This window comes from Excalfactoria chinensis, chromosome 2, assembly GCF_039878825.1.
Source record: "Excalfactoria chinensis isolate bCotChi1 chromosome 2, bCotChi1.hap2, whole genome shotgun sequence".
Lineage (NCBI taxonomy): Eukaryota > Metazoa > Chordata > Aves > Galliformes > Phasianidae > Excalfactoria > Excalfactoria chinensis.
The window spans coordinates 69188326-69202428 of NC_092826.1; the positions used below are offsets into that span (position 1 = coordinate 69188326).

General features: G+C 36.2%; 1 protein-coding gene across 1 annotated transcript in view; it reads right to left on the reverse strand.

The window, feature by feature from the left end:
* Positions 1-14103, reverse strand: part of DNAH5 (dynein axonemal heavy chain 5) — a 113665-nt gene that overhangs the window by 83370 nt on the left and 16192 nt on the right. The window contains exons 12-19 of the mRNA XM_072328870.1: positions 10686-10793; positions 9933-10018; positions 8848-9169; positions 6560-6766; positions 5272-5443; positions 3835-3980; positions 1430-1589; positions 705-947 (exon numbers count right to left, since the gene is read on the reverse strand). Of these exons, the coding sequence (XP_072184971.1) occupies positions 705-947; positions 1430-1589; positions 3835-3980; positions 5272-5443; positions 6560-6766; positions 8848-9169; positions 9933-10018; positions 10686-10793 (1444 nt within the window). The remainder of the gene's footprint in view (positions 1-704; positions 948-1429; positions 1590-3834; positions 3981-5271; positions 5444-6559; positions 6767-8847; positions 9170-9932; positions 10019-10685; positions 10794-14103) is intronic.

Consider the following 14103-nt stretch of genomic DNA (forward strand, 5'->3'; position numbering starts at 1 on the left):
GAGTAATGAGTATAATTTCTTAAAGAAAAAAGATTCCAAAGTAGTTTACAAGATGTATTGGTTAAGACCATGGTAGCACAAGTGAAAACTAAGTGCCACCTTATTTCTGTCCATGAAGCTCCTTGTCAACTTGTTCTATACAGCAAAGCTCAGTTCAACCGAAAATCTTGTTACCTGGCTTTTACTCACAGACAGCATATTAAATTGTGCAAGAAAACTCCACTCTTTATATTGTTTGGTTTATATTCCACAGAGACCAAAAACAAATGCCTTTAATTTTGTTTCTTATAAGTAAGTAACAATAAAATACTTCAAATGAGTACTTCATCTTAATCTATAGAAAGATCTGAAGACAATTAGTAAGAGAAAGAGAAAACACTCTTTTGTCTTTTTTTCATACAGTTTTATGAATAAGTCAAGGTCAAACAGGTAAACTTCAGTATCAAGTCCAGCTCCAAATACACTAACCAGTTCTGGAACTGTAGGGTCTGTCCTAAAAGGAACATTATCAAAATTACACTTTCCTGTCTTTACAGGGGAAAAATACTATGTTATCAACTGTGATTTAACAAGACAGATGAGACTCCAGTGTCTTCCCTTCTCTTACATATCTGGCTCTTTTTATGATATAGTTCTGCAATATTACATCTACGTATTTCTTTCCAAAGGCTAAATAAGAAGGCAAAGAACTGCAATATGCCTACCTGGGAGGCTGATCATGGAAGATGCATGAATGCGCTTCCGTATGTTCTCCAGAGTACTTCGAGTGAGTTTCAAAAGGGCATCAACATTACAACCATTAAAGTAAGAAAGTAGTTCATTGGCATCTTCCTCTAATACTTCTAAATCTTTTCTCTTCTTTTTTGCTGAAGGAGAGAGTCCAGCCCATATCTCAGTGGAATTGTTGGAGGAAGTCAGGCTTTTTGATCTTCTTTCCTCCTCTGTTACTAAAACATCGTAAATCTGGTTAGGTAAATTGATGTAAGAGAATTCAAAATACAATTAAGCAACATTTCCACAGGCATGTAAAACGTAACTGATTCTTACAGAAGTGCAAATAATAACTCATTTGTCATCTGTACCTCAACGTATCTTTTATTTCTAACCACGTTCTGTACTCAGTTCAAATTGGAGTAACAATCTTTCTTGCTTTCTCTAGGAAGTCCAGCATTCAATCAAGGTATGTATGTAGCTATTCCCAATATATCAGTATTTGAACATGCAAGTTAGACTGATAACACTGATCTATTTTGCAGATGACAGATGATTGATAGACAATCCATCATTAGATGATCCATCAAGCAGAAGTCTTTAGACATCAGATATTGATGGATACTTCAGCCAGTTGAGCTACAGCATCTCCCACCCCCCACCCCCTTCCAACACTCCCAACAATATCGACCACACAGAAGAATAAGCAGAAACTTACCTGCATTTTTCCCCCTTATTTCACCAGCAGGAACAACTGACTTCTCATCTTTTTTGACCTGTACCTCTGTGTCTAGTAACATGTTAATCAGTTCATTAGCCGCTTCTTCCACCAGTGAGCTTTTAAAATGTAAAGTCTGGGAACCTTTCATACAGAGCTCCTATTTATCAAATCAAAACAAACATATGTTCTTACAGTTCCTGGTTTTTATTTCTACTTCACAATCATAGAATCCTTTATTAGAACAAATTTCAAGGCTTCACATTTGTGAAAATGCAGTTTTTTTTGGTCTGACATTTATTTCCTATTTCTATTTAGTTTTCAATTCTTTGTTGTGCCAAATAAGACATCATAAATGAATTTCAAAATTGCTGTGACTTCTTTCCTAAATCACACAACTAATCCAGAGTTAATATTATGAATTAATGTTTACAACACATAACTGTGTTAAAGTGCTCTCAAAAGCATGTGCTTCTTCATTTTCTTATTTTTCCAAGGTAGACATGGGAAAAATTAACCTTTCATTTGATCATTTCTATTTCATATTGCTTAGCTGTGCCACAGGGAATATTAGCCAATTGTATTTTCCTTTTATACTCAGATAGGAGCTAAAATCCACACAAATTTATATTTATGATTGGAATAACAATTATTAACTTAGTATGAGAGCCCTTCTTTGCTTTCTGGCTCAAAGCTTGCTTCCTGAGATATTTCTTGTGATAAGACTCACTGATTTATGGAGGAGGCAAGTGATGGGTCCTACTGTGTAACAATCAACATCACTTTGTGGACATTTGAAAGCAACTTCCTTCAGAGCTGTTTGCCTCCGGAAGAGAGTGCTCAGGAGTGTTTACAGGCAGAAGATCTGGCCTGGGGCTAAATACTTCCAGCTTGGTATGGGAAAACTGGGGAATGATACCATCGTGTCCTGTGAAAAACAGGATGCAGATGGGCATCCCTGCTCCCTCTTATCTTCTGGCAAGGTCTGGAAGATGGGAACAAAGGAGTTTCTGCTGAGATCCCAGAGCCAGAAGTTTCCACTCCAAGGAGAGATGACTCAACTACTTTGGATTCGAGCTGTCACTCCATAGTGAGCTGACTCAACCACTTTGGACTTATAAATAAGTTTGTACTACCATTGGAAATTGTCACTGTGGTCACCATCATCATCAATGGCACAACAATGCCTGACAAGCACCACTACTGAAGATCAATGACTGAACTACAAACCACACTGAATCCATGGTGGTGACTATCTCCCTCTTGCTTTCTACAAAGACTCCTTGTTTCTATTTCCTATCTTTACTATCGCCTGCCTTCCCTTCCCCAGCACCCTACATCATAATAGTGTCTGTCCTCCCCTTCCCCATCTCCTCGATTAAGATTTGTAACAAACTGGTCAGACCAAAATTTGAACCATTGTTGTTTAATCTCATGCCAGGTATACATATACCAAAGAACCTCCCTACCTTCTTATATCCCTACATCCCTCTTGCTCCTATATTGGAGCAAGAAAGGAAAAAAAAAAAAAAAAAAAGAGAGAGAGATTTAACAAAATTCAGAAATATTTTGCAGTATTATGCCAGTTCTCTTTCTTTAATACTTAGGGTAAAACTGATGAAGCAGTTTTCAGCCATGTACAACGTTTGAACTACAATTGTCTGTTTTTTGTTTTTTTTTTTCCTTCTTTACCACTTACTTGTTTAAGCTTAGTCAGACCTTTAATAAATGGAAAATTCAGATATTAGCAAGACATTCAATTTTATTACTAGTTAAATCAGCTTTAACAATTAGCTACTTGCCGGCTTACGGTTCATCCTCCTGAGCATGTAAGTATTTTGATGTCATAAATGAAGTGACTTCCCATAATAATTTCACCCCAGTACTTCTGAGCATATTTTGCATATACAAACTCAAGACAGCTTGAGATTTTGAAAGATATTCAGTACACAGTCATTTCCATAGTATTTACTCTCCCAGGAAACCAAGTGCACTTATTATGGAGCTATTCTCAAGCATCAGACAGGCAATTCCGTTATGTAAAGGCACTAACAAGCAACAATGACCAAAAATAAAAATAAAATAAAAAATACTATCACAGAGAAAAAGCACTTGAATGGTATCAAAGCATAAAAGAAGTATCATGCAGAAGTTGGCTTGTCATTAATAAACTGAGGAAAGAATGCCTCAGCTCAGACATCACTGCATTTTGTATTTTTGTTCCTATTTAATGTTCCAGTGAAAAAAAAACAAACAAACAAAAAAACAAACAAACAAAAAAAAAATGGAGATGTCCTTTCTCCATTTTCCCACCAATTCCGCAATTATTATATGTCAATTAAAAAAAGCAAAATATGTTAATTTGAAATATTAAACATTTCTTTATGAAAATCTTATCTAATTACCTTAGTCTTTTGGAGAAATTCCTCACAGCTCAGTGGTTCATCTTCTGGCAATTTACAGAGTGGCACGCTACTCATTTCTTGAAGGACAGCATCAATACGAAATTCAATCAAGTCATTCACTCTATCAAGCAATAACTCCAGTTCAGCTTTTGAGGCAAAGAGAAGATTTAAAACAAGCTTAAAAGTTTGAAATGACAGTTTTGCAGAGCCCTGATTAAATTCATACTCAACATATTTAATTTTATATTAATTTTACACCATAAGCAGTTTATTTCAAACACCTAAACTTAAATGGCAAGGTTCACCAGTGAACTCCTAACTCTCTTTTGCACAATATATGCTCATCTTGTCTATCCTGTATATATCCTAAGAGACAATAGGCACAATAGCATAGAAATATACAAGATTAACTTGAAATATATGCATTTCAAACATAAATGGAAAAAATAAAGACATTAAAACTCAACTGAGGCATTCCAGGAATACTATTCATCTAGCATGAATAATTTACCACTTAGAGAACCCAATAGCAACAGAAATTTTTGACAAATAAAATGTCCATCCTTCAAAAAATGTAAGAAATAAAATAACAGTTAAAGGACACCAATAACTAGAATTTTCATTTTTATAGCAATTCACTTTCCATGCTGAAATTGAAATAGCAGAAAGGTGTCTCTTCCAGACTAAAATGACTTGTGTTATTCAAAATTAAATTGAGTATAATGTCAGGCTAGCATCCAAAATGCATTTTAATTTGCCATTTCAACTAAAGAAAATTTCCACTATGACTTACATCATTTTAGAAAACAGAAGCTATGTTGATATAATAATAGAGATTAAGCAAAAAGAATTTAGCAGCTTCAGAAACAATACATATCAGTGTAGTCTTATGAATAGAATAAAAGCTCATCTTTTTTCTAAAGCTGTTGCCCAAAAAGATGTGCATGCATCAGTGTTAAAAAGTCTGACAAAAAATAAATAAATAAATACGTAATAGGAAAAACTATTGAGCAGTGACAACGCCAACTTAGTGAAGATATTATTCCTTGAGAATTTGTTCTATACATGTAGAAATAAAAGGAAAGGCTAGCATAAGTCTGAAACCTTGATAGTGTTAAAAAAGAGATATCTTCCTTTGATGTCAGAATACACAGGAACTTCTGCATACTACTTTATGCTTGGTTAAACCCTACTGCTATCTCATTCACATTAGTAAAAAAAAATTCAAAAAGATGTCAGAAAACAGAATAGAAAACTAAAAATTATTTTTAGAAGCAGAGGTTACATGAAGTAAAGGGTACAGGTGAATATTTTAATTTCTTTCATGTGTACGTCAAATAAACAAAAATCATACAAAGGGCAGTAGGCTTAATAATGAAATTTGCATTTGTACAGAAACAAACAAGCAGAAGTTACTGAAAGAAGCAAGTGACTTACCTAGCTTGCTAAAAATTGTATCAATATATTTCTCAATATTCAATGATGTCCAGGTCAGTAACATCAGACCAGGCTGGATAGCATCATCTATATTGGCTAACCAAGGGATCATCAATCGTTCAACAGGGTGTTGAATTTTTAGTTTAACTCTTTTATACTCTGCTAGCATCATCTGAAATGAACAGAGAATTAAAGCATTTTAATACACACTCTTCTAAACCTCTTCATACACATACATCATGATTTAAGACAATTATTCCACATTACTGAAATTAGTGAGAAATAATAAATTATTCAGATTTCTTTCCATTATTTGTTGCAAAAGTTCAAGGTTTGCTGCTTTTCAAAATAGTGCAATTATAAATTCACAGAGTAATTCACCTTTTCTGATATAAAAAGGGATTTTTTTGCAAATATCTTAGTCCCTAAATGGATGTTCCCAGAGGGAAAAAAAAAAAAATCCCAAGAAAAAAAAAAATCATCCAAGTTAACTTTTCAGCAGTTTTATTAGAGCAGTATTAACAGAGCTTCAACAAGGTGTTTAAATGCCTCTTTAACCCACTGATCTATTTTCACCTTCTGGAAGAAAATACCCTTGTAATAGTTTTATGATGTAACATGATATTTTTATCTAATTTCAGAATCAAGTAGCCCTTTGAAGCTACATTTTTCCAGGCATGCTTTATCTTTGAATCCTTGTCTTCACTCATCTAGAACTTCATCTGTTCACAGGGAGACAAAATGACCCAGAGGAATTATAAAATGAGAGAAGAGGAAGCTGTAGCTGCTCTATTTTAATCTCCTCTACAGACATCTATGTCTAATGCTGATGCAGAAACTATGTTGTTACATGATGTCTGTTGAATCTTTTGCACTTTTCACAAGCATACCATCTGCAAACTATCCTCTTAAGACAAAGTGTATTGTTCAACTTGGAGTCAACTACTGTTGACTCCAGTGTTGGATGAGAGATAAACTGATAAACATTTAGAAAGCCAGCAATGAAGTGAGGCATCTCGTAAATTTCTTTCCCTCCCCATCTTCACCTCTTTCCCAAATTGTGCAGTACTTTCCTAAACCCATGCAACTTTGAAGCAACTTCACAAAAGATGCAAAGCCTGGAAATTCATTTTAAAAGTGTCTTAAGATAAGAAGTAAAGGGGAAAAAAAAATCCAATTTGCCAATATTGTCTTAATATTGATCTTCAATTTTAACACTCTCACATGTGTACAGCCAAGCCATTTTAACATATGCCATATATATATAAAACAACTAAAATGAACCCACCTGCAAATTGTGGACAATATTCTTATACCAGCCTTTCTTCTGTTGAATATCACTTGCAAATGGTGGGATATCAAGGCACATGTGAGCCATGCAATCTGTTTCTCTAATTAATGTTAATATTTGAGGATCAAAATTCACAAATAATTCTCCTGTTTCTGGAGATTTTACCAAGAGACTTGCCTGAAGTCTTGTTTTAGTTACTTCAACCTGCAGGAAACAAAGTCATCACTCCTGATGAGACAAGCCGATACAACAAAACACTTTGATCTGGAGGTAAATATCAGTTTGCTACAAAGAGACAATAAAATCAGGTACTGCTGGCAGTCAAGATTGATATGGTGAACCAAAAATAAAACTTTGTTGGTGCAACCTGCATGCATTCAAAAACCTAACAATGAAATGCTTAGGAAGATCTTAGGATTCTTAGGAAGATCGCTCATGGAAAATCTGGCTGGCATTAGTCATGTCTTCCTGCTATTCCTGTTTTCCAGTTGTCCTTTTGCTCACATAACTTCAGTTCATCATTCACTTCTCAAATGTCATGTGTCACTTGAAATTGTTATTAAGGAACAGTTTCAGAACCCATTGTGTTTTTTTTTTCCATATTCTTCATCCCTCTCTATGTAATTCCTAAAACTTTGCATCCTCTTTCAGTGACTAAAATATGGTTGACAATAATGCTTGCTTCAACAGTTTCATACGTTACAATGAAATTTTACACAACAATTTTTAAGTTAACATCAAATGTTGTAAACAAAGTTGTTGTGCTCTACTCACTAACAGTCCGTCACTCTGTACAACTGCCTTAAAAAGCAACTGACTTTTTCCTCAAAATGTTCACCACCAGATTTACTGGACTCTTCTGTGGGCTTCAGAAACTCATTAGTCTTACTTTCATTTTCTTCCTCACCCATTTATGTTTGCGTTTTTTTGTTTGTTTTTTTTTTTGGTTTTTTTTTTTTTTGTCAGGCAGTTCTCATTACTATGATGTTACACACTGTTAACAGAAATCGGTGGTATGTTAAATGCAAATAAATCTTACACTGTCATAGTACTGTAGCAAATTTCACACCTTCTATTCTTTCAATATGTCCGAGTTGCACTATGTATAGTATGAAAATTATGGCTTTAAAACTCACACAGTTAAAAGAAGTGGGTAAACACAGCGGTTGGTATTCAGGAACAAACAGAAAAAAAGGGTTGGGGAGGAAATGAAAAAAAAGAAAAAGCCACTAAAAGAATTAACTATTTCTACTGAATAGAGGGATGACAATTAGTATGCCACAGCCCTATTCCTGTTGCATTTGTATTCCGCTCATGACACTTGCCCATCTCTGTTTTCCTTTTGTTCAGGAGCAGAGCATGAGCTCCACCTTGTGCTCTCTGATATTTATGTCTACATCAGTCTGCACTTCAACGCCTCAAGAAGAGACTACTTAATAGGCAGGCACCACTTCAGGAGAAAGATCCATGCACTGGTGTTAGATTGGACAAGGGACAGCAAAAGCTTCTGGTCTCAGATCTTGTCTAAGACTAGTTTTGAGAAAAGTGATATTTATCAGCCTCAGAGTTCTTCATATTTTACAGAAGATGAGTTGAGCTCCAAGAACAAGAAGAAGCTGCATTGATAACTGAGCCAGAACCTTCAAAAGAGTTATCTGGATACTTTGACTCATTTCTTTTGATTTAAGAGTCTGAGGCCAATTCTTCTAAAACGTGATTTTTGCCAAGGCAACAGAGAAACTGCAGGAGGAAAACAAGTTAATAGAACAGTAGAAACTTGCAGAAATTTCAAAGCTAGAAAGTAGTGCCTGAAGAAGCCACCTAATAATATGAAGGCAGTCAGAGGTTCTATATACAAAAACAAAGAAATCAAAATTGGTCAAATGAGATTTAGAAGTTAAACTGTGTTTTCTGAAGAATATTATACTACAGTGTTCTACTTTAACAGATATTTGATAGGAAGCAAACTGGTACATTTGCGCACTTAATATCTTCTGAATTCTATGAGATGCTCTATTAGTTGAGATGGGATGCTTTTTATACGCATACCCACACTGAGGGCACATGTGGATTATCACTTTAAAACATAAGATTCATATTATTCAGGTCAATTCAGCATACTTGACTATTAATCAGAGATTTCTTCGAACTGCTGCTACCCAGTGTTTCAGTGATGCCTAGCACAGTTAGAATCCACTCTGCTCTGCAAAGCTAGATTGGACTGATTTACCACCAACAAAAACCTAGCATATTTTTTAAAAGAAATACTCTAATCACTATTTTACCTGCTGAATCCATGCCCTGTGATAGATCACCTCAAACTCCATAAGAACTCTTGCTACTTTGTTGTAGTTGTGGATTATACGCTTGCCATCCGGAGTTTGTAGAACAGCTGGATGCTGCTGGAAAGAATCCATGGGCTGCTGGATCCTATGGAATAGGTGACGTGCCCACAAGATCTTACCAGCTATTGGAGGTAGATTACGAGCCAGCGGAGGATCTTGCTTCTGCTTAGTGTAGAGTTTACAGACTGCTTCTATGTCATATCCATAGTTTTGAAGGATTTTCTGATACTTTTCATTAATGCCAAGATTGGGGATTTGTAATCTGATTAGAAAAATAATAATTAGAAAAATCTGTTGAAAATTTTTTGAAATTCTTCTAATGCATTGTTGGAACTTTTTCTCAGCAACCCTTGTATTCCTTTGAAAATAATTAATTTAGTAGCAGATTTTCCACTAAAGCTTGAACAAATACTGCCACAACCTGACTCCAAGCAACTGAGATTTAGGCCAGGTGATAGAAATTCCCAAATAAGTCTACACATTTTCTGTTTTGTCACTGTTTTCAAACACCAAATTAAAATTCTGTGCAAACTGTAACCAATCAGTCACTACCTGTCTATTCTATGAAGCAGAATATTGCAATACATAAATAAATAAATAAATAAATAAATTGTTGCAAAAAAAAATTGAGGCTGCTTTGAAATTATCTGAATTTTTCAAGACAAATTTCAACATTTCCTTATATAAGCATTCTAGCAACAGATTCATTTCGTTGTTCAAGAAGAAAACTAAGGCAAATATGTGAACAGGCAGAACAAAAATTTCCCATACATATGCTAGTTTTGAAAGATGAAGTCCATTCATATTTTATATTTTCTGATACATAAAAATATGGGTTCTTATATTGATCTACATAACTGAGTAGACATCCCTTATCAGAGCTGAGCAGTTGAGGGAGTGAAGATTAAATTGATTTTTCTTTGTATTTAAGGAGATACTTGTTCTATCTCCTGCTTTCTCACCATACTCAAATCACCATTTCCATTTTCTGTCAGAATTCCAACAGACTAAATAGGACATAGTACCTTTCAAATTTCTTCAACATACACAGTGCTCTTTCAGTGTTCAGAATATTTTCAAAGGTGTTGTCCATAAAAGTCTTTAACTGATCCTGAAGGAGAGCAAATAATTCTACAGTTGACATAAGGTACATACCTCAAATATACCAGGTGTGTTTTTGCACGATTTATAATGTATTATATTAGGACAAAGTTTGTGTGAAAGTTACCCAGTATGAATTTTCACACTTTCCCATCCATTTCAAACAAAATACAGTCATCTTTCAAGGCATTCCTTACACCATTCCCCCTCTGTGGCCATGCAACCTGAAAAGGCTTTTGAACCGTCAAAGATTCCACCATACTGGGGCCCTAAAAGAATGCTGGCTTAACGCTTTGGCAGACAAAGCCAGTTAACTGTTCAATTTAAATTTTCCCTACACATTCCTTCTATCACTTTGTGATATCAGAACAAAGGGAAAGTTAATTGCCATTTGTACTGTGTATTTCCATTCAGCCAACAAAATGAAGCATTATTATGTCAGCCTTCCCACTACCACATTCAAATAGAATAACAAGATACCCTTGCCTATTTCATGGTTTAAATGTCAGATAATAAATGGCATTCAAGTTATTTCTCAATTTCAGAATAGAAATCTTGAGATTTCTTTTTTTTTTTTTTTTTTTTTTGTGGTAACACAGAGGTACTATTTTTTTATATATATATTTTTTACAGAAATTATTAGTAAATTTAATTCTTTCTTGACTGATAAAACCTACATGCAGATGATTTATCTCTTTGCAAAACTCTTCATAGTCTTGGTCAAAATCAGCCTTCCGTTGATCCAAGAAATCGTAATCCTTTTTCTTCATGGTGCCAACAATACTCTAAATAGTTTTACAGGAAATCAACATTATCACAATAAAATTGTCCCAAGAAAATCTTAACACATCAAAATATTTAGCATAACAAATTGTGCACACTCACATTTCAACTTAGTCATTAGTTATCATTATTTGATGAGCAATATAAGCAAGACACAGAAATGACATATTTACAAGAAACAATTTAGTGCAATAGACATATGAATTTCATTTTTTAAATTTACTTTTGCTTTAAGTCAATTAGAATTGGCAGAATATTCAGACTTGCATTCCATAAAAGGCATTTGTTACACACTGCTACCCATTAAACATTTTCTCATGCAGAGATTCATTAGCTTTATTTAAAAATTAACATAGTTTATTTCCATGATAGTATTTTCCATGTCTTTAACTGATTTAATAGAAAAACAGACTATTTAAAAATCACAGTAAGGTGCAGCATGCTACCAGCCCAGATCTTATTATTCCTTCCATTATACAGCTGCTGTCCACTCTAATGAAAGTACATCTTAATCAGCATCTCCCATGAGCTGTACACACATTTAAAGATTTCTGATGATGAATCACTGTTCAGGTTTTAATAGTTTACTAGCAACTATAAAGTTCAACACTTGTTCAGCACAGCAGACTTCTACCAATTTACCATAAGCCAACTGAGGTTCAATTTTATTATTTTGCTGTAAAGAAGTATCTCAGGAAGGAAAGAAGTAAAAAAATATGTCGTGGATTTATGATTTCTGGTTATTGTTATTCCACATCATAACATCATGTAGTGCACTGGGAGTTAAAGAGTTAATGCTCCAGTTCCAGACACCTGTCGCAAAGAGAATAACTACATACCCCAGGGGGCTTTGCATTCAAAGAGGGGATATAAGCTTTTGTAGATCACTAGATTTGCCTTTTTTCAGCTTTCCTCCCTGTTGCTCATCCCGACTGCACACATCACCTCAGCATTAGTATAAGGCCTTCAGCATTCAGATACTCTCTCATTATATTTGATTTATTAGAATCATAGAATCACAGAATGGCCTGGTTTGGAAAGAACCACAATGATTCATCCAGTTTCAACTCCCTTGCTATGTGCAAGGTTGCCAACCACCAGACCAGGCAGCCCAGAGCCACATCTATCCTGGATTTGAATGCCTCCAGGGATGGGACATCCACAACCTCCTTGGGCAACCTGTTCCAGTGCGGCACCACCCTCTGAGTGAAAAAATTCTTCCTAATATCTAACCTAAATCTCTCCTGTCTCAGTTTAAAACCATTCCACCTTGTCTTATCACCATCCATCCTCGTAAACAGCTGTTCCCCTTCCTGTTTATATTCTCCCTTCAAGTATTGGAAGGCTGCAATGAGGTCTCCCCAGAGCCCTCTCTTCTCCAAGCTAAACAAGCCTAGTTCCCTTTCTTCATAGATGAGGTGTTCCAGCCCTCTGATCATCTTAGCAACCCTCCTCTGTACCCCTGTAAGAGCTCCACATCCTTCCTGTACTGAACGCCCCAGACCTGGCCACTGTACTCTAGATGGGACCTCACAAGAGCTGAGCAGAGGGGGACAATCACCTTCCCCTCCCTGCTGGCTGCACACTGCTGGCTCATGTCCAACTTCTCATCCACCAGGACCTCAAAGTCCTTCTCCACAGGGCTGCTCTCTCAGAGTTCTTTCCCAGTCTGTATAAATACCTGGGATAGCACCGATCCAAGTGCAGCACCCTACATTTGGTTTTATTGAACTTCATTAGATTTTCATGGGCCCACTTCTCCAGGCTGCCCAGGTCCTTCTGGATGGCTTCCCTTCCTTCCAATGTATCGACTGCACCAGTCAGCTTGGTGTCATCTGCAAACTTGCTGAGGGTGCACTCAATGCCATCATCTGTGTCACTGATGAAGATGCTGAAGAGCACCAGTCCCAACCAACCCCTGAAGGACATTGTTTGTGAGTGGCCTCCACCCTGACACAGAACCATTGATCACAACCTTTTGGCTGTGTCCAGCCAACCAATTCCTAAACTGTCAAGCTGTCCAGTCTTCAGATCCACACCTCTCCAATTTAGAGAGAAGGATGTTGTGAGGGACCATGTCAAAGGTTTTGCAGAAGTCCAGGCAGATGACATCCATCGCCCTTCCCCCATCTACCAAAGCCGTCACTCCATCATAGAAGGCCAATAGATTGGTCAGGCAAGATCTGCCCTTGGTGAAGCTATGCTGGCTGTCTTGAATGACTTCTTTATCTCACACATGCCTTAACAAAGCTTCTAGGAGGATCTACTCCATGATCTTCCCAGGCACAGAGGTGAGGCTCACTGGCTTGTAGTTCCCCAGGTCTTCCTTTCTCCCTTTCTTAAAAATGGGAGTAATGTTTCCCTTTTTACAGTAACTGGGGACTTCACAAGACAGCCATGATTTTTCAAATAAGATGGAGAGTAGCTCAGCAACCACATCAGCCATCTCTTTCAGAACCCTAGGATGGATATCATCCAGCCCCATGAACTTATACACATCCAATTTCATGAGGACTCAGATTTGTTCCACTGTTACAGTGAGATCCCCACACCCTCAGCTAGAGACTCATGGTCCTGGCAGACATGAGAAGCCCAACCACCAGTGAAGACTGAGGCAAAACAATCTTAATGTTTTAACTCTAAGTTTCAATTCTGAGTTTCAGCTCTAATTACATTGCATTATAGTGTATTATCTTGCATTCCAATACCATACTTAGTGAATTGGTTTGTTTCTCCTCAGATCATTGCCACTGCTTTTAATTTTCTGGGGGTCCCGTTTCCTTTTTCCAGAGGCATGGATTCATGAATCCCTCCATCTCACTAATCACCAAACCAGGCCAAACCAGCCCATAAACCGTTGACAAAAAAAATTAAAAAAATAATAATAATAATAAAAATAAAAATCTGTGACTTAAGGCTTTGTTTCTTCCATGAAACACAAAGCTGTCGATAGTACCCTAGATGAGTATAAATTTTACATAAATTTAATAATCCGCTTTGCTGGAATAAAGCTATTTCTTTAATGAAATGTAGTAAGTCTGAGAATCCAAGTTGTTCTCTCTTTGCTAAGAATGACTATTTCAAGAAACCAAAATTTGTTTTAAGTTATGCATCATTGAAACTGGACAGGGATTTGATTTCACTCCAAGCTGTAAGGAAAATTTGACTGCAGGAAAAGCCACCAAAACAACAGAACTTGTCTCCATGACAGACACTGACCAGGTGCCCCAAGAGGAATAGGCCAGAGATGAAGCAGTCACAGTACAGTTTCATAGCCAGCAAAACACTGTTAAAGAGAAAAATGTCGCACAT